This window comes from Vanessa tameamea, chromosome 12 (assembly GCF_037043105.1).
Source record: "Vanessa tameamea isolate UH-Manoa-2023 chromosome 12, ilVanTame1 primary haplotype, whole genome shotgun sequence".
NCBI classification, from domain to species: domain Eukaryota; kingdom Metazoa; phylum Arthropoda; class Insecta; order Lepidoptera; family Nymphalidae; genus Vanessa; species Vanessa tameamea.
Window position 1 is genome coordinate 8,855,124 of NC_087320.1, and position 21,920 is coordinate 8,877,043.

At 31.4% G+C, this 21,920-nt stretch overlaps 1 protein-coding gene and 1 non-coding gene across 2 annotated transcripts; both read left to right on the forward strand.

Annotated features, from left to right (window-relative positions):
* Nucleotides 1-7,559: 7,559 nt before the first annotated feature.
* Nucleotides 7,560-21,920, forward strand: LOC113393119 (tektin-2-like). The gene is made up of 7 exons (XM_026629832.2): nt 7,560-7,711; nt 11,084-11,208; nt 13,331-13,547; nt 14,306-14,520; nt 15,532-15,754; nt 16,486-16,709; nt 21,573-21,920. The coding sequence occupies exons 1-7, from the start codon at nt 7,631-7,633 to the stop codon at nt 21,763-21,765; spliced, it is 1,278 nt and encodes a 425-aa protein (XP_026485617.1). The 5' UTR covers nt 7,560-7,630; the 3' UTR covers nt 21,766-21,920.
* Trnar-acg (transfer RNA arginine (anticodon ACG)) lies at nt 14,596-14,668 on the forward strand. The gene has a single exon. It is a non-coding gene; the product is annotated as a tRNA-Arg (tRNA).

Sequence of the window (21,920 nt, forward strand, 5' to 3'; positions counted from 1 at the left end):
CGGATTTCACCATTCTGATAATTTAATGGCTCGGATTATAAAACAAAAGGCAGACGGAGCGCACAGAAGATCATAGTGAAACAACGGATTGAATTACTATAAATCGTCCTGTCATTACCATCTTAAGAATTCCGTACTCGCAAATAAGAAAGGCCGCTTTGTCCTTTAATGACTTGCATTAAGCGCGAATAATTTTCATTATGACATTAAAGTGATTTACCTAATCCTATTAATATAAGTCGACGCTAAAGTAAAGAAAACTGTCTCAATATTTTCTTAATTAATATAATTAACAGCGTACGACTAACAGATAACACCATCGTCCATTGACATCTGCAACACCGGGGCACCTATAGATGTTGGCGGCCTTTAAGTAATATCTACTTACGCTCTTTTCTTGAAGGTTCCCAAGTCGTATCGGTTCGGAAAAAACGCAGGCGAAAGATGGTTCCACAGACTGGTTGTACGAGGAAAATACCCCAAAAATCGTGCTGTTGTGGATTTTCGGATATCTAGGTGGTGCGGGTGAAACTTGGAATTTTGACTTTTGAGCATTATATATGAAATTCAGCAGCCGGAATAATTCAAATAATACCTTGGAACATTCCCCGTGAAAAATACTGTAGAAGATGCAGAGTGATCCAACATCTCTAAGCAAAGGAAAGTATTCCATGTGAGGCTCAATTTACTCCTAGTAAAGTTATAGGCAATAGGCCAACGTGGAGTACCGTTTCGTATTGCTGAGCACATCAAGCTTTTTTGAAACAAATTTGGCTTTACCTTCCAATTGACCGCGGAACTGAACGAGGTTCGAAACATCAACGCCAAGATACTAGGCGTGGCAGCAATGGGAATGTTCTCAAATCGTGGATTTAATTATAAAAAAAGTATTTTAAATTATCTTCCAAAATTTTCAAGTGATCAAATATGTTAATATTTACTCATAGACAGGATGGTTTTACTAAAGGAAGATTATAGAAAAGTGCAGCATATTTACGATTTCTGGGTAAAATTTTGAGTATTTTTGTTTCGTAACTTGTACTTATAACCTGCCGTACTTCCGAATGGCTTTTGTTAAACCCGCCCCGGCTTCGCACGGGTGCAATGCTGCCACTAAATATACTACAGAATGTCTTACAACGTTCACCGTTTTTCAGTCATTAGACAATACAAACCGCTATGTCCCTGCGTTTTAAATCTGTAATGTCCTCGAAAATATTCATTTAAATTACATGCTGTAAAGGGCTATATTGATCTATATTAAATGCTCAATGTATTTAAGGTACTTAATTGGATAAGGATTAATACTGTATTGCATAAAATCGCTTCGAAAATAAGCCATTATTTCTCGTAAAAAGTAGAGGATAAATAAAAGATATTGTGGGCTATCCCTAAGTGATAGACATATACCATCCCAGACTTTTTCAATCTATCTCGTAGGGTTGAGCCAGCATTTGCAATGTAAGCGCATAAAATGAGTTTATTTATGACATCACTTTAGAAACCTCTAAAATTATCTGTGTTTCTCTACTATATTGTGCATGTATTATACATATAAACCTTCCTCTTGAATCAATCTATCTATTAAATAAAAAGCATCAAAATCCGTTGTGTAATTTTAATAATGCAAAACGAGCCAAGCTGATAAATATGAAGACGTAAAGACGTTTTGCTGCAGTTCCAAAACGTCATAAATTATGTTATCCTTACAAAACCACATTTTTTTAAAGCGTGTCAAATTTATTTGCAAAATATAAATTTTAGCTGGATGAAGACTTTATAATTATTTACATATTCATTAAATAAATATTTCAAAGCTAAACAAAACTTAGTTAGTCCTAAGGAAAATTTTCCAGACCACCGTAAATTATCTACAATACCAATGTTACCTAACTTATCCTCAGCCATAATAAAAGGCAGGCTCGGGAACCATGGAAAACAGTAGTAACATTTAAGTGGAACTGAGTGCCTTTTCTCCGATATACGGATGAATTGTGTTACCGTCGCATAACGGTAATCCTTTCAGAATTCCCCTCGAGCTATTTAAAAAAACTAGAATAGGTTTATACAATTTATTCGACCGCGCTGAACTGTACCATTTTTTATTTTATTTATTTTAGAAAGTTGGCAGATTTCTTTATTCCATTTTTTCATCGATTTAGTTCCGGGTACTTACAAATGGACTTTATGTTAGGTGATTAAAAACGCCTATAGACATTGGCTCTGTAAGAAATATTAATCATTCCTAACATCACCGATCACTACCGATCTAGGAAACTAGATGTCATCTCCCTTGTGCCTGTGTTTACACTGATTCACTCTTCCAACTGGAATACAACGTTACTTTAGTATGACTGCTGTTTGATGTATGAATATGGAATGAGTAGGTAGCACCTACACAGACTTGTTCAAAACCCTATCACCGGGTTTAATGGGTATCGGTGTCTTGGAACATCTTCTTTACGAAGTTTACATGATTAAGTGTTTATAAGATAATCTGAAATACTCTTCAGAACATTAATTATGAGTGTTTGTGAGTGTTACATTAAATAGTTATCAGTTAGGTTCCTGAAATTACACATTGATTCTGATATAAAATCAACACAACTTTATCGAATAACATTCTTTTATCTCGATATATTTTGTAGGCTTTATTAATTCAATCTATCCAATTCAATAAATCTCATACAAAAATGTGGGCATACGTAACTTTTATTCTCTTTAAAAATTTTTTAAAATGATTCCGTTAAATTGCATTTTTTCAATTAATCATAATGACGGAGCTATAAAATCCCAGCATCTAACGGCGGGGTCGACTAATATATATTTTATCTAAGCTCATCTACAAGCCTGACCTAGAACTGAACTTAGTGTCGGAATAAATTAAGACTAGACCTTAGAGAAAATATTTTATTTAATCAATTTATAGCATATTAACCTGTCAATAGGTTAATATGATATAATATAAATAAATAAATAAAATCGAAATCTCAAGTTTGAAGTGTTGAGAACAAAATATGTGTTTAGAATTCAACTTGTACTAAACAGTAAACGAAAACATTGTGAGCAAACCTTCAAGTATCGAGTTGCATGGAGCAGTTGCAATGAAGTTGTAATCCTGAACAGGAGAATAAAATTAAAATTAAACACATTTCTACTTTTTGAATTTTATATTAAATCTGTCGTGGTTTTTAATGGATGTTAAATCTTTTTGTTGATTTAAAACGAATTATTTATTTCGATGCAAATTTAATGAAACAAATAAATCGATAATTGAATATCTAAAGCTATTCTTTCTTTATTAAAAACCGTATTGACATAACCATGAAACTTTTACAAACATCTAAGCCTGAAACACGCTTTCAATATTTTCTTTACAAAACATAGCCATACATAGACGTTCCTGTCAGTTATAGTACTGACCTGATTAATCTCTGCGATAGATTTTTATATGTATAATGATAATAGAGTTACTTTTTTATATGGACCAACACTACCGATTGAGTCGCCTTATAGATCGTATTTCGTACCGTCAGGAAATTGAGAACACTACCCATCATAACATTATGTGCTCGTAACACTGACACGCACAGTTTTATCACTTTAACATGACAATACAAATCTGTAATATTTATTAGTAATATATAATAAATGAAAATATTAAGGCATATATTGTAATATTTCTATTAATAAATACAATATTAAGAGGACTACAAGAGCTAAGTGCCCTTGAGAATCGCACGCACACACTTACAAAATCGACAAAAACGGCAAGCCCGTGAACTAAAGGTTAAGCAAGGTAACGAGGTTACGCCCAAATATTCTAATAGATGGCGCCAAACCGAGCGAAGTAAGATCAATCATAAATCTCATAAAAATAGATAGGACAACAGAATTGTTTTTATTTCTTTCGATGTTAGTTAACGAATGATTATAAAAAAAACTGATTCAATTAAACTTACAATATTTTTATTTATATTTTGTACACAATAAAATAGACAGTTAGTTTTAACCTTTTTTTCTTTTATTTATATTATTATACCTACCACAATTAGTTCTTATACTAAATATTAAAACATACCAATTTTTAATATTTTATAAAAGTTTGATAATCTATTTATATAATAAAATCGTAAGTGTTCGAAACCTGTAGCGTAGTAACCGTGGGGTAACATATAGGGTAGTGTTTGTTCGTTTTATTAATATCGGTTCACAAAGAAAAAAAAAAATCAAAACTCATCATTAAAACAAAAACATCTAAATATTTACAAGAAAAAAATGTCGTCAAGTCGATTTGGTTGAATCATTGGTTAACTAAGTTAATCATACTAGGTTTAATTATAAATCTCATAAAAATAGATAGGATATTAGAATTATTTGTTTTGCTTTGGACTGTTATTCGAAAATGATTAAAAAATAAAACTGATTTAATTAAACTTAAAATATTTGGATTTGGTACTACAAAAAAAAAAACATTTAGTGTTAATTTTTTTATTAAAATATTTTATTTAAATTCACTTGTATGTATGAATGTATGTACGTATGTCCTGAAATCTTGCAATCAATATTACACCTACTTCCATTGAAGCTATGGAGCTGAAAGTTGGCACACATATTTAGTCTCGATGACAATCCACGATTCATGAATTGCTTCCATTTTCAATCTAATATGGCGGACGTTACTAAAAATTACAATTTTAGAATTACGTACAAATGACACTTCTAAATATTCTAGTTCTCTGGTTCAGAACAATTACATTATTTTTTTTATTATTAAAATTAGTTCATACATAACTTTAATTCCTATTATAAACAAAATCGATAAAATTAAACTCTTACGCAATATAAATAGCTTCCGTGTTATTGTTTTCGACTTTCTTTATTCTGTAAAAAATAAATATATGTTAGTAATTATATTTTTATTAATTATAAAATTATGTATTTAAAATATATGTATCTAAATATGCCCCATAGTACTTTTAATGAAAAATATCAAATTGCTTCGAGATCATGGGGATCGAACGTAGTCACTCTCAATTGATTTTATCCTTACTTTCACCAAATACTCTATCATAATATTTGAAGAAGAGCTCGAAAAATCTGATTCTATGCGAACTGATTGCACATTTTTTCTAATAGATGTTTTCAATATTCATAATTTATAAAAAAAAAATATGTTTACTAAAAAAATACTCTTACCTTTTAATATCGTTCATATGTATGTTCGGCGCTTAATTTATATAAACGTTTTTTAGATTTCCTCACGCGTTTCACTTCATTTCCCATATTTACACAATTAAAATTTATGACAAATAATATAATAAAAAACAAATGCCTAATTACTACTACATTATTTTAACTTAATATATTTATCTACAAGAAAGAATAATATTTATTATAAGAAAACATGAAACAATGAATTTACAATTAAAATTACAAAAAATATTTCGTAACGTAATGATGCTCGTAACGAAAAGATCGACACGTCTGTATAGCATCAGGCCTCGGCCGGCAATGTCTGTACACGGCGTTTACGCACACATGCCTACGAATTTTGTTCGAAAATAAGAATATCTGATTTAAAAAAAAATCTATTGAAGTTATTAAAAAAGTGACGCAGAGGTTAAGTAATATATTGCTTGTAGAATAATCTGACAAAAAACCAGAATTATTGAATGTATATAAGTATAGTTTTCATTTATTAAAAGATTTTTTTAGAGGTAACTTTGTGATTTATTTCTATCGTACCAAATTAATTACATCATGTTTTCAAAATAGCAAATAACTAGCATGTATCCTGAAGATTATCATATATTTTTTTCATTTGGTTTACTGCATTGGATCATATACTTTTTTGCATTATAAAACTTGCATTTAGCTCATGTAGTCCCCTTAAACTATTTCGGTACTTGAATAAAATCGTCATCAGTGAAAACTTACGTTGTATGGAGTTTGTCCATAAAGTCATCGTTTATTTTATTTGTGGTAAGGCTTGGTGCAAGGCCGTCTGGGTAGGTACCATCCACTCATCAGATATTCTACCACCAAATAAGAGTATTCTGTATTGTTGTGTTCCGGACATAACATCTTCGTCGCAGAGTTGGTGGCGCATTGGCGATGTAAGGAATTATAATTTTGATCGTCTGCCTACATACATAAAAAAGAGCCAACATAAATATTCTCGAATATACATACTTTCATATAAGAAATATACACACACACATATACAGAGATACCTCACACTAATAAACCTCAAAACGATGACCTCAAACAAGTCTCCTGTTTGACATATTATGGACTACTAAAAACCTATATAACAAAAACTTTCTAATTACATATTAAAATGATCATAGAGTGTTTAAACCATCAACGTTATTTTAGTTCTGGATTTTAGTCCTAATGAAGGATACGATAAGGATTATTTTAGTTCAAATAATTTGCGTTTCATGTTTCGTATAAATTATATGATTGTTGTTGGAAACGAAGTCTAAATGCCGGCGGCCATATCCCAGCGGCCCGTCCTTGTCACTAAATAGCAAATTGACTTTTCAGAAGTTCTACTTATCTCTAATGCTAACATCTGCTATTTCATGTTTTGTAACATGGCATAGGAATAGCGTTAGTTATCCTCAATCGGCATCAACTCATAAATAAGTGGATCAACTGGCAGGAATCCAAGTAAATATAAGAAAGAATATTTATGGTGTGATCATAGATTTTTTTTACATAGTATGGCCGCAAAATGTTCAGTTCCGAACTGATACAGAAAGTGGGTCAATCTAAGATAATTCCGGAATTAGATTAACTTCCTCGCTCTTGTATTTGGTAAACAGGGCGTGTACGATGCGGTTAATTCTTACACAAACATGTAAAGTTCGCAACAACGTACGCGAACAAGCGGTACGAAATTTACGTTATTATATTTTTTAAATTTGTAAGTCATAAAATATTTTATATTAGCAGGTATATAAAAATGTATTGTTAAAAGTAACAACCAGTTAAAGGCTTCCAGAAGGGTTTGGAGTCTACCGCGCTTTAATGCGGATTGATGAATATACATGGTACAAATTTCTTGACTGTGTTTTCCTTGACCGCCGAGCACAACAAATAATTTATGCTTGGCCGGATATCCAGAATCTTCAGTTAAGATTCACATCCTCTAACTACCTTTTAAAACTATTAAAAAAAAAAATCCATTCTGGGACAAAGGTAACCTCTGTTTAGGATATGGTTCACCGACTACAGGATGTATTATAAAAAAAATTATAAACAAGTAAAATTTTTGTGGAAAAAGCGCGATCCTAATTTTAGATCCACGCGTTGTGAGAAAAGGATGTAGGGTATCTGCCGTGTGGGAACATGTTATAACAATAATATGTAATTAGATATACATAAATAACAAAATAAATTACATCTACATTAAAAAGATATTTAATTAAAAAAAAAAAAACTTTAAGACTACAAACTCCTTGAAACAAACGAACCAGTCACACGTATAAAAATCGAAATAAGAACGCCGCACGTTACTAAACAAGCGTCAACATTACCAGCACATACTTCAATTTGACATCGCTACCAATAGTACAGTTTAGACATTATCCAAATATTGGAATAATAATAAATTATCAGGATGCAGTCCGTAGTAACGTTCGAGAAGCCATTACCGCATTTAAGTCTGCCGGATTGGGATGCTCGACTGTACGGCTTGCAGGTGATTTACTTTATTTTATAGCCAGCTTAGACTAAAGCCATCGTGAACGTTAGTTTTCTATGTTACCGATCGTTTAGCATGACTATACTAACATTGTCGAAGCAAAGGATACACATAAACCCTTGTCTCACCTCTTCGCTTTTAGTAAAAGTGAAACTATATTGACTAGAATATAATTTGATTTATAAAAATAAATTCTCATAATCATCATCATCATCACCATTTGCAAGTTTTTCCAATATTTGCGTAATATTTGACAGAATTCTTCTTCGAAACCAGTCGCTTCACTGATAGGTTAGTTCCCGACCATTAAACAGATAATGAAAACTCGTATGTTCTAATGTTATTAATAAATGCGCTTAATAAAATCCTAACCAGTTCTTTCGACGCTCTCGGCTGGAGCGGTAGTATTTTACTCTACGGAAAATCATAAAGCTAAAAATTGTAATCTGACATTAACTTAGGTATAACTCATACTAATATTACGAAATGGGATTGTCCATTTTTAATTCGTTTTGGGATGTGAAATTGTTGTGAAATCTTGGCAAAATTCCCTATCGCAGCTTTTTGTAATTTCATTGAGTTTTGTATCAAGAAATTCTCAATAGCATCCCGACGTAAGGAAGTTAGTAGTGATACACTTCCGTTCGTCTGTAAGCACGTAAAGTCTGTGATCTTGGCTTTAAAATTGACCGCTGTTGCTAAAATTCGTTCAAGGAGATATTTTTATTATGATACTTCTGGCAATGAGGTTTACTAACTTAACATTAAACCTCATTTCCCAAAATCACCCTTTTTGGCGCTTTAGCCGTTCTTGCTTACCACTGACGATATTGATAATACAAAATTATATTACTGTTACACATCTATGCAAAAAATACGCATGTTAACTTAAGATACCATGTACTATTTACAAAAAATAAATATAACACGAATATTAAAGGAAAATATTTATTATTACATTATCTATAACGATTCGTGCATAACACCATAGTCATTAACATATTTTCAATTATCAATACAAAAAATAATTCGTGATATTGGGCTGTTTTTTATAATATAAGTTTGTATTGATTTCACACTACGTATTTTGTAATTGTTGGAAAAGATTTATAACAGTGCTTACAAGTACATAAGTTTCGTTACAACTATTACTGTTGCAGGAGAAAAGATACTGACGTAAATGCACTTGGAAACTACAAACAGCTCTTGTATCGTACTCAAAAAGCAATGTTCAGAGAGTTAGAACTTCTTTTTTACGAGAGGCTCTTTCTACCATCCCCGATAGGATAAAAATAGTTGCTACCAAGTAATATTTACTTCTATGTTCGGAGTTTTTTCGATTTATTTTTGACTGTTGTATTGTTTTAATAAACAAAATTTTAAAGTATTCTTAAACGAACAAATAGTCTTTTAAAAGGTGCAAACATAAACAGAGCATTATTTAATCTTTTATTCTAAGAAACAAACAAACAAATGTTAATTTTACCAGTGTTGACACATTGTTCAGTAAGATTTAACCTCATATTAAATTGGTATTTGGTTCCTAACGAAGCAATTATTTTATACCGACATTCTTACGTCAACTGTCGATCATGTGACCTATCAAATACTTATGTCATTTTAAAACATTTCTAAGTTGTCCTTACTTGGTTATTTCTTTCCTAATTACCAGTTAATCTGTTACCAAATAACAATGCTTTGTATTGCTGTGATTTGGTTTAAAAGGTGAGTGGTTAAGGTTAACTGCCGGTAAAATATGGGACACAGCATCTTAGATATGACCTGTTGTTTTACGATATGCCCAGTATCTATGGGCAAAGTTAACCATTACTAACAGACTATCTTCAGGTGGCAAATTTGGTTTTTATAAAAAATAAATGTACGTCAACGTTAAGTAATTAACAAAACTTCTTAAAAATATGTTGATATAGCTTCTGGCTAGTATTGCTTCGCTGATTGCATAGAACATGTATGTTTGTAAGTTGTTTTTAATATTTGTCTTATATAATAAAGATAATATTAAAGTTTTAGACCTTGATTAGGTAATATTTATTTTAGAAACACAACCTTTACAAACATATTACTATTGAGGTACATTGGTCAGTCTTACAATAAATAGCTACATTAAATTTAATTTATAATATTAAAATTGAGTATTTCTTAAAGTAAATAAAACTTTTTACTCGAACCATGGCTACTTTTCATTTCGAGTAAAGTTAAATAGAAGCCTTTGAGTATTTATGTATTCAAATCTCTTTTATAAAAGGTCGTATCTCTCATAATACGATATAACCTAATAATAAAACCTTAATGTTTTATTAACGTGGCTGAATTTCAAAGCGAGAAACAAATTACTGTCTACCTTTGAAGAACCTAAGTTAATTTTATTAGGGTACATCTCAGTACATAACACCACAATTATGCTTTAGGTAACATTTTGTCGATTCTCCCTTTAATAATTTTAAAGGTGGTCTGGCTTGCTGGCAAATTAGAAAAGTTTTACCTGTTCCTCGTAATGCTAAATTGACTGGTAAGCCTTTTAAAGGAAGATTTGGCGCGGAATTCACGAGATCCTCAATTTTCACTTTGAATAATATTGCTCTTAAGTCTTTGGGTAATTTTTGACGTATCTTGAAATCATGAGTTACGGTTTTGTTTGTTGAGGAGTATTTGAGCAGGATTAGCATCTTTTGTTTTAAGGTTCTTCATATAAGTGTTTGACTCGCTTTTGTTTATTTTCACCTTCTACTATTTATAGAATGGTAAAAAAATTTTTCAGTCTTCATCGGAAGGTGCTGCCCAAAAAATACGAAGAAAAATACTAAATCTTTACGATATTACCGAAATAGATGAATTAAGAAAGATAATTTGTACAATCTAATTTCCATAATATTTAGTATTTATAGCAAATTTTTATGTATCGGACTATTCTATCAATTGACTAAAAAATTGTAAGCTGTTGGTTATAGATAACGATGGGTATACGCAGCGAATTTTTTTATTTTGCTATACTGTATCAGTCTAGACAAAACACTACTTGTAAATCCCCCTAAGTGTATCTCATTCCGAATTCTTAAACTTTTGTCTCTGAAAAGGAACGGTGATTTTTATTCAAAGTTAGACGTTCCGTCGTAAATATTCATTTCAACGAAGTTTGTTTTCAATGAAAAGTTGAAATGATCCTATTGGCATTCATATTACGCTTTTATTGATTGGAGAACTTGAGTATTCATATATTCAAATAGCGCATCACTATAATTTTTTGGAAATTAAGAACTTTTTACAAATCGATCATGTTTGTACTTCTAGATACAAACAAAACAAACCGTTCATCGCTCTTCAATCTGAAAAAGTTTTTCCGTTAAATAGGTTACTGCAGACACCAGACGAGCTGACGCCTTTGATCTACGCCACAGTGCTCATCAACTCCGCAATGAAACTAGGATTAAAACGCAATGGGATAGTTACCACAACAACAATCGTCTTAGAGCAAGGTAATTAAACTAAACTGAATACGATAAGCTTTATTTTTCTTTTCTTTACTCTTTTAACTATTATTAGATCAGCTCTTGCTTTAGTATTTCAAATAAGATTTTATAGTAGAAACTTGAGCCGTGATAGTCTAGTGAAAAACATGGATCTTCATGGTAAGATCTCGGAATTAAATTCATGTAAGATTTCATGTGTTTAATATCGTTTTCGTGCCGAGCTGTGAACGAAAACATCGTAAGGAAATTTGCACGTCTCTCATGATATTTTGTCAAATATCTGTTTACCAATACACTTAGGAGCGTTTAGGAATTAGTTCGAAAGTCCTCTTTAAGCGGAGAGTCTTCAACAATGAGACAATTACGAGCTGTTTTAGTATAAACTTTGAACTTGATATATAGCCTTACGATAAAATGAGTAAATAAAATAATATATATTAATTTTGCCAGAATTGAGAAAAGCCGATTAAATAAAAAAACAAAGGCCTATTTTGGTTGCTGTGCTATTTATGGAACTGTTTTAAATGATGCTGTAAAATTGTCGTCAATAATCTGTATATTATGAATATTGACGTTTATTAATTTCAAAAACAAATATAAATTTATTTTTATTCATTTCTTTAATAATGTAACTCGATGAAAAATAAAAAAAAAATATATTATTTCTTATATGAGTCTCGACTAGGTTTCCTGATACGATCCCAGTTATAAAAACTTTTCATATTATTAATTCTTAAACATTCTTAAAGTATTGAATCAACTGATCGTTGACACTGAAAATAGTACTGAGTTTACCGTCCGTATTACGATACGGAATTGTCTTAAACGAGCGTATTGTACGCTGGGGACGATTTCACTAAATGCTACTAAACCTTTACTAAGTATAAAAAGCTTTTACCCAGCTGTAGGGGAGCAATTTCTTACAAGTGGAATGACAGATAAAATAGTGATACGTGGTTTTATTTAACATTTTCATTCAATACGATTTAAATTCAATTCGAATTCATATATAAATATTTATTATTATACATGTAACGAGAGGTAAATTTAAATATTATGAAATCTGAAATTTATTAAACAACTGATTTTTTTTTTTTATTATATACTAGAATAAAGACATGAATATAATTAAATTAATGTATGCAAATTGTTATCAATTTCATTGGCTTTGTGTTGATTTGCAGCAATACAAGTTTCCGGTTTGAAGAATAACCTTATAGGCAGCGATGACCACTTTGCTATAGATATGGTTACGCCAAAGACGTTCACCCCTCTTCCTATTTTAAGTTAAAAAAGGAACTTACAATAATAAAAATATAAAATTTAAATATTTCTTAATTGAATAGTTCAAGTGGCGATTATAAATGCTGCAATTTATACATTTAGATTTGCAATGATATCATGAGAAACTAACATGACTAGATAACTTATGATATGATCTCGATGAAATTACTAAACTAAAATAACTTTGTTCGTATTTATTATTTTTGTGAATTTAAAATTTTAATTAGTAGAAATAGTGTTATTTTTATGCTCGTCCTCAATATAACCATTTTATGGAGACCCTCATTCTATAGGGTAGCAAGTGCGATATAAATGTTGATATATATTTCAGATAGTATAATTTATCAGTCAGATTAGTTTTTCATGATATAATTGCAATTCTAAGTATATAAATTGCCTCATTCATGACCGTCATTTGAGAATAACTTGACCGATTGGCAGGGTTTTTTGTTGTTTGTCAAGATTTATAGGTTTGTCAGTTTATATAGGAAATAAAAAAAAAATTACTTCAATTTGACAGTTCTAATGACCTGTTTTAATAACAAAAACAGTGATATTAGATAAAATTCTTCTCGATAAACTGGCTAATAGACATTTCAACACGCAGCCTACTACTGCTGGAGAATGAGACACGTTATGAAATAAATATTTATTTGTATACTAAACGCACCCGTGCTAAGCCTGGGCGCGTTTAGTATTAAAAAATAATATTTATTTTTAATACGTTTATTATACAAAAAATATTATTATTAATTTACCTTTTTACTTTTTAACAATTACTACGTAATTATTATTATTTTTTTTAATACATATTAGGCCTAAACTTACCAAACAATTTATACAGGGTCTACGAAATAGAACAGTGGAAATCAACTCTTCAAGAGCTGCTGGAACGTATAGATAGAGAAATGAGTGCGTTAAAAGAGGAGAAGGCTTCAACCGAAAGGGAATTAGAACAACTGAACATGCCACTTCTAGTATGCTCTGAATGTCTGTCCAATAGAGATGGAAGAAGGAGCTCGGAATTAACTTATGACTTAGCTGATACTGAGTTGAAAAAGGTACATTTAGTAATACATATATATTGTGATATAGGTAGACGGAGGTGCAAGTGAGCCATCTGATGGTAAGTGGTCACCACCGCCCATAAATATTAGCGCTGTAAGAAATATTAACTATTCTTGACATCACCATTGTGCCACCAACTATGGGAGATAATATGTTATATCCCTTGTGCCTGTAGTTACACTGGTTCACTCTTCCTTCAAACTGGAACACAACGATCCTAAGTATTGCTGCTTGGCGGTAGAATATATGATGTGTGGGTGGTACTTACCCAGACGGGCTAGCACGAAACCCTACTACCAAGCGTTTTTCACGCATTGTAAACCAAAGAATTAATGCGTAAAGAATATTTTGGTAATATTACAAACTTGGTGGTACGGCTTCATGCAAGTACGTTCCATTCATCGGATATTCTACCGCCACACAGCAATGTTGTTGTGTTCCGGTTTGAAGAGTGTGTGAGCAAGTCTAACTTCAAGTACAGTATCTTTCTAAATTAATATGGAGTGGTGATACCTATACCATAAAAAATATATGTATAATACTTTTTAATAAAACATTTACATATTCCGTAAGTCAATGTACAATTATTAAACGTAAGTTATTAAATGAGTAATGTTACTGCTTGTTTTTTATAAGTAGTTTATGTTGCTTTTATAAAATATATACATATATATATTATATTTATTATTTTAACTATAATATTTTATGTACATATATTTTGTACTAATTTCCTCATATTATATATTTGTAGGAGTTGTGTGTCACGGAGAGCAACAAAAAAATGCTCATAGATCGATGTCAGTCAGCTTGGGAAAAGATTAATAAATTAGAAGTAGTCAAGTTCAAACTACAACTTGATCTAAATGATAAAAACGAAGCCTTACTAATTGATAAAGACATGCTCAGTTTGGATAAGGACTGTGCCAACATTACTTATAAAACTGATTCGCTCAAAACTCCCAATCGGTATGACATTTTCTCTTTTTTTTTCGAGACCTTATCTGTGGATTAGCAAGTCTATTTTGAAAGTTTAGATCATATGGCCCTGTGGCGCAATGGATAACGCGTCTGACTACGGATCAGAAGATTCCAGGTTCGAATCCTGGCAGGGTCGGAGTATATAACTTTTTTTGAATGACTCAATGATATTATATTTTTACTATTCCTGCGAAATTATTTTTTAAATTATTTATTCTATCCGGAAATTCATTGGCTACTTTCGAGCACATGTTATAAGGAAATAGCGCTTTAATTTACAGACATAAAAATTATTAGTATGTTATCTTGAATCTATGGCTAAAAATAAATTTAGCTACCAAGTTTTATTAAAACCCTTCTCGTGTTTTTTTAAGTGAGCGGTAACTGTCCAGCTGCTTATATAGGTACTAAGTTTTATCTTAAATCGAGTTCAGTATATATTTTACTTAATTAATTTAAAATAGGCTCCTGACCTTATGTACATTTACTACTATTCTTACCACTGGTTTTAAGTGTGATTGAGTAAAAAGATTCGCGTTTATAATATTGTTAACAATAAATAGATAAACATATATATGTTTTTACTGATATTCCAATGCATGTTTTAATTTCGGCTTTCTTTTACTACCTAACAAACATATAGCTGTTGTAAGAAGCACACTTAATTCGAAATTAAAGATACATTTGCTTCTTCTCTCTACAAAGTAGAAAACAAAGTCGCTTCCCGCCGTCTGTACTTTTAGATCTTTGGAACTACGCAACAGATTTTAATGCGGTTTGTATTAATAAGTAGACTGACCAAGAGGATTGTAGTAAAGAAAAGCCGAGAATTTCACCTTTTCTAGCCGGAAAAAAACCAAAATCTTTCTTTTTTTGTTTGTTCTTTAATCTCAAAGTTGTATAGTATATCCATATAGTAACAGTGAAGCTAGTATATGGGTATATTATATATAGATATGATCAAAATGGGTAGCATCAATGATGAAAGTTAATCTGCAGAATGATAACGTACGAACAATGGTTAAACAAATGTGAATCAACAAAGAAGATGGCGATAGATGAACTTCAAGACACGCTGCGTCTCCGGGAGATGTTGTTTGTGGCCCGCGGTCGAGCGAGGAACGCATTACGTGCACAGACAGACGTTACGAATTACATGATGCGAAGACGCATATACGACACGCAGAGGGCACGTAATGAATTACAATGGCAGAAAATGAAGGTAAAACTAATAATAATCAGTTATTTCAAATTATAATACGTACGGTTAAATATCAAACCGAATACTGTTATATTCGATTTGATATTTAACCATTATTGATTTGCACTAATTGAAATCATTGATGAGCTGTGTCACTGCGATAGTTGTATGAAATGTATTCTGATTTATGAATCCAAATTTAAAAATCCGATGTTTAGGGTTTTCGTAGTGTTACTCATCAGAACTGGTCTAATTGTAAAATAAAGTTACTTTGAACTAAAAAGTAACTATTTCGTTTTTTTTTTATATATACATATGTATATTGTATATACTTAACTAACATGACTGTATTTTTAGATGTTGAAAAAGAGTAACTATTGAGTTTCTTGCCGGTTCTTCGCGGTAGAATCTACATTGGTAGCTTTATTTAAAATAGTTTGTTAAATGTCCATTCAACAAAAGTGCTTGTAAAAGCCTATTTGAATAAAGTATATTTTGATTTTGATTAAAATAGTACAACCAATTCTTACATTAAATTATCTTAACCACTAAAAATCCTTAACTTTGACGATATGTGTGTAGCTTACTTATGATTGAATTCATAAATGGAATCGCATTCCCAAATATACCAACTCCCATATATTCTCATACGTTTTGTCGAAACGACTCTATTATTCTAAGATTTGAATTCAAACAATAGGCACTGTATAGCTGTATGTTAAACCAATTCAAAAAATGGAATATGTCACTAGATGGAAGAGAATATGGACAAACTTGCGAGCGAGTTGAAAACAATTGGCGAACAGTTTGCGGATAAAGTTAACGCATTAAAGGTTGCCGAAACCCGATTAGAGACTCGAGGGTACAGACCGGGTATAGAACTTGCATCCGATGAAGCCGACGTAGGACTGAAAGAAGAAGTCCGAAACTTAAGGGAAACGATACGCCAGCTACAAGAGAAACAAGATTGTGCAAAGTAAGTCAATAAATTTTATCTATACTAAGCCTTTTCCTGTTCAATACAACAGAGCTTCACTTTTTTTTGATGCAAACTTCCAATTGGATTTGCAAATTCTCTTTTTGCAACTTACTGCTTATCGAGTTGCTCGAACTATATATACCTAATAGATAATATTTTCTATGCAATTTGGAGTCGTTATTTAGACGCATGGATTAAGAAATAATATAAGGGTAAGTAATAATATAACACGATACAAGAAATTGACTTGACGGTGGACTTTAAATTCTTAATCTTACGTTGTTCTTCTGCGGAGTGATGCGGTTTCCAAAAAAATATATTAATTATTATTAGGTACAAATTGTTTTTATAATGAGAATGTGGAGAAGATAAAAGTAAAATTAATTTAGCCCATTGTATATACTGCAATGTCAAGGTTATAAAAGAAAACATTTCATTTATTTCAAGAAAATAGTATCAATCGGAATAGAGACATTTAGAAAAATATGTTGCATATAAAGGAAAAAACAAATCTTTTTCATATAATATTATAATTTCTTATCTTAAAGATATTTAAAGGAAATTATTATCATAATAGATATTGACCTGTTCCAAGATTAATCTTGGAACAGGTCAATGCTATTTTAAACCCGGGTTACCTTAGTAAATTAATTTGTTAGCTAAGCCAAAACTAAAATTTGGTTCTAACGTAGTCTCCAATCTAAATTTGTAAATAGTTACCGACATTGTGAAGCTTTTAGCGTTAATTTGAGAAAAGCTTTTATAAATCTGATCGATGAATATTTAAAGAAAATTTACTTTTTTTTTTTGATACTATGAACTATTTAATAATGTAACAAAATATTTTTATTTTATTTATAAATAGACATAAATATTATGTGACAAATAAACAAAAGCGAATATCTTAATACGGTATTTAATTGATTGATAGTTGAAAATATATTCTAACTTCATTCTTTGTTGGGTTGACATTAATTTAGAAGCTAGTGTTTAATGCTCCAATGGATGAGACCCTGAATCACTAATTCGAGCCAATAATTTAATGTTTAGTTTGCATGTTAAGAAAACCTCGATATCAGTCCTATACAAAATCTTACGTTAAAGAGCACGTAAACCAATAGTCTTCGTTTGATTTTTTTCTTGTCTAAGGATAGAATAATAGTTTAATTATTATACGTAGTATATATATAAGTATATATATACAGGGTTATTGGTTACTTCGACGTATTCCCGTTAGGAGGTGATAGAGGTGACTATTTGCGGTAATTTTAACCCCCATATGCATAATGTAAAAGTGAACCATTTTTGAGTTATCACGTTTTTTAGATTTTTTCAAATAACTCAAAATTGCAACTTCAAAAATTTATTTTAAAAAAAAGTTTCGATTAAAATCTATTTTTTTCTTCTGATTTATAAAAACGATTAAACACTGGATATTTTTCAATATTTAAACAATAATTAGCTTTCCGAAAATATATAAAAACTAGGAATTTATTTCAAAGCAACCGAAATAAAATGATCAGAAAGGACGCTGGTGGAAATTCGTATTCGATCATGACCTATAACTCTCATCATCATGATATTCGTATAACTCGGTAAATATACAATGTACGAGTATTTGTATATATTCTGAGGAGAGCCCTACAAAAACTATTTTTTTTCAAGTGATATAAATGTACGTTGATTGAAGCAGGTTACAATTATTGTTGTTAACTTGACTAGAAAATTAATCCATGAGTCCTGTACTTAATATGTGTGCGCTCCAAGCGTATAAAGTTATGTAGCAACATAGATTCTGAGAGCTTTGCACTTATTTTCCTAATGAAATGCTCGTATTGTCCTTTTTGGAACAAGTCCAGAGCCTCGAGCCAAAGGAGTCTGTTTCAAGTGTAGTCGACTTTTATTTGCACATAGTTTGCTCGTTGTTTGTAGCAATTAACTAAATCTCGTGACCTTTAATAAAAGTCTTTTCGGTATTCATGTAATTTTGCGGCGTTCTAAACGGGACTATTTTTTACGAATCTGTCGTTTTTACTTTGACTGGTGCAGTCTGTATAGCATGAAAAAACTCTATGGTAAGGCTTGAGCTGACTGTTCTTATGTAACCATTTATGTTTTGTGAATTGTATTGAATTGAATCGAACGAGTAGGCTTCTACATTTCGTAGTTGAAAAAAAATATTGATGAATACTCTTGACAGGATATAATTCAGCACACAATACTTTATACCATTTTATTATAATTTGATCGCACATTTTTAAATTATGAAAAAAGAGCTCTTTTTCAGAAAATACATTATTACTAGAATGGATTTTTCATACATAAAAGTTCTTCTGACGTAAGTCTTTATCGTATATTTTAGTTCGTGGTTAATAGACTATACCGTTTGACAGATTGCCATGGAGACTAAATATTTTGTCATGAAGAAGGTTTTAGTACTATTCAATTGTTAAAACTCCTTGTTAGATGCCCATGTGCTGTAACACATCAACTTATATATACCATTAACTGATCGCAATAACGATATAAGGTTAGATCAACGGTTGCCGAGTTTTGCTGTTATAATATACATATCGTTTTTCAGTATTGAAACAATGCCTTCATTTTATATCAATGAAAGCTTTGTAACGTATAAATAATTATCACCGAAAATCTATAAAATATCTACTAACGCATACGTGGTACATACGTTTTGAATATATTAAACTTAGTAAGTTTTAGTAGTGAAAATGAAGCAAAATGGTTGTACTAAGTAATTATTTGATTCGACAAGTCAAGAAAAAGAAATATCAATGGACTAATACCCCAATAACATATAAAAGTAAAAAAAATTCAAAGCGTTTCTGCGGAAACATTCAACGACCAAATAGAGATGAAATTTCGACCGGATATTTGTTGCTGTCATTCGTTATGGTCTTTCAGTAAAATACATAATAATTCCACATTTACTACATCAGACGACGATACGTTAATAGAAAACCCAAAAAAAAAATTACACCAAACAGAATTATAAACAAACATTGAAACGTAATGAAAAGAAAATGAAATGAAGAATATATATACTCGCCAACCCGGCCGCACGTTGGTGTGGCTTCGTTATATGTTTTATTATTTTATGATAATGTTTAGCCAAAAACCTCTGAAATACGATGAAAATAATGATAAATAAATATTGGACAACATCACATACATTACTCTGACCCCAATGTAAGTAGCTAAAGCACTTGTGTTATGGAAAATCAGAAGTAACGACGGTACCATAAACACCCAGACCCAAGACTTTTTCTACATCGACTCGGCCGGGAATCGAACCCGAGACCTCGGAGTGGCGTACCCATGAAAACCGGTGTACACACTACTCGACCACGGAGGTCGTCAAATTTACATAATCATAATCAGCCTGTAAATTTCCCACTGCTGGGCTAAGGCCTCCTCTCCCGTTGAGGAGAAGGTATGGAGCATATTCCACCACGCTGCTCCAATGCGGGTTGGTGGAATACACATGTGGCAGAATTTCGTTGAAATTAGACACATGCAGGTTTCCTCACGATGTTTTCCTTCACCGCCGAGCACGAGATGAATTATAAACAAATTGAGCACATGTAAATTCAATGGTGCCTGCCTGGGTTTGAACCCGAAATCATCGGTTAAGATGCACGCGTTCTAGCCACTGGGCCATCTCGGCTCTTGTACAAATTTACTTTCAAAATATTCAGCGGGTTAGCGTGATACGTATTCAAAAAAAATAATTACTATGTCCATATCTAGATCACTAGATTTTACAGACTTTTCCTTGGTAGTAGTAGCAGGAGTCGGTTTTGTAGTCGTTCTCTTCCATTCGTCAGTTGTTCTACCGTCCAAGAGCAATACTTTATATTGTTGTGTAGCTGTTTATTGGAAAGAGCCACGGGTCAACCTGATTTTATTTCTTATACTGACAATATCTGAAAGAAACCTTATCAGGTGAACCGCGGAATAGGCAGGTAGCCTTTCTTTATAATAAAACGGATTTGTAATTTTATTTTTCATACATCTGGCTCGGCCTTTGAGATAGTCGAGTTTTTTAAGGGTGAAATAGTAAACTATATTAGAGTTAATAAACTACCCTCCTGGGGTCTAACACGGGGAGTTGACACGAAAACCAATACGTCCATAGATCGCTACAATTTCTAACCGTGTCAACAAATGTTTTTCTTTATAGTAACAGTGGATTGGAATATTCGTTTGTGAGTGAATCGGGATCGCCTCTTACAATATTTTATTTGGTAAATATTTATTATATCTAAATATAGATATATTTTTATTTTTGTTAGGACCAATGAGAAAATGGTACGAGCTAATACTAAAAGATCACGTTAGTCTATAGACATAAACTGGCACTACGACCAAGTGTCTTTACTTCACTTAATCTTCATCACGTCGTCATAGAATAATATAATTTGTTCCTTGCACCTTTGTACCATTGTACACTCAACAATTCAAACCAGGACACTTCAAAGCAAATATTGACGCTGGGCGGTAGTGCGTTCAATTACTTGGTTTTATTTAATTCCCTTTCGTTAAAATATATACATTTTAAAATGATTTTAACATGTACGATACTAAGATTATTAATTGATTTTGTACATTTTATTAAATAAGTTACTGATTATTATTGATTAGATTGTATGAAACCATTCCAAATTTCAATTCTCCAATTCGTTCATTAGCGTAGTTTTGTTTTATAATTCGAATAGTTACGTAATTAAAAATGATGTGAGAATTATATCATGGAATTTCTATTAGTTAAATACTATAATACATACTATATATCATTTAGTAATCGACTCTATTATATTGAGATAAGATTTTTATATTCAGGGCAACATACAACGCCCTGGAGGCGGCTTCTATCAAGATAGCAATAGATCTCAATGATAAGGAACAATCTCTTGAGACGGACACGCAGGCTCTTGAAATGAGGGCGGCCTTGGAACCCAAACGACCACAAGGAACTGACAAGAATCTGATCCTGGCAAGTATGAAGGACGAAGTTCCAGTCGATGTTAATTAATTGAAGTTTTTTGACGTCTAATGTTTATTTGCTATTGGTTCTTATTTTTCAACATTTTTTAAATGAGAGTTTTTTATTACTATCGTGTCAATTGAATTTCGATTATATAGAAGAAATTAAACGATGTTATATTAAAATAATTATATATTTGTAAA

What these genes read in the sequence shown, in the direction of transcription:
- LOC113393119 (XM_026629832.2), top strand. Translation starts at nt 7,631, where the DNA reads ATGCAGTCCGTAGTAACGTTCGAGAAGCCATTACCGCATTTAAGTCTG. An exon ending in TACAATGGCAGAAAATGAAG is followed by an intron (nt 15,755 to 16,485) that starts GTAAAACTAATA and finishes ATATGTCACTAG; the next exon opens with ATGGAAGAGAATATGGACAA. An exon ending in GAGAAACAAGATTGTGCAAA is followed by an intron (nt 16,710 to 21,572) that starts GTAAGTCAATAA and finishes TTTTATATTCAG; the next exon opens with GGCAACATACAACGCCCTGG.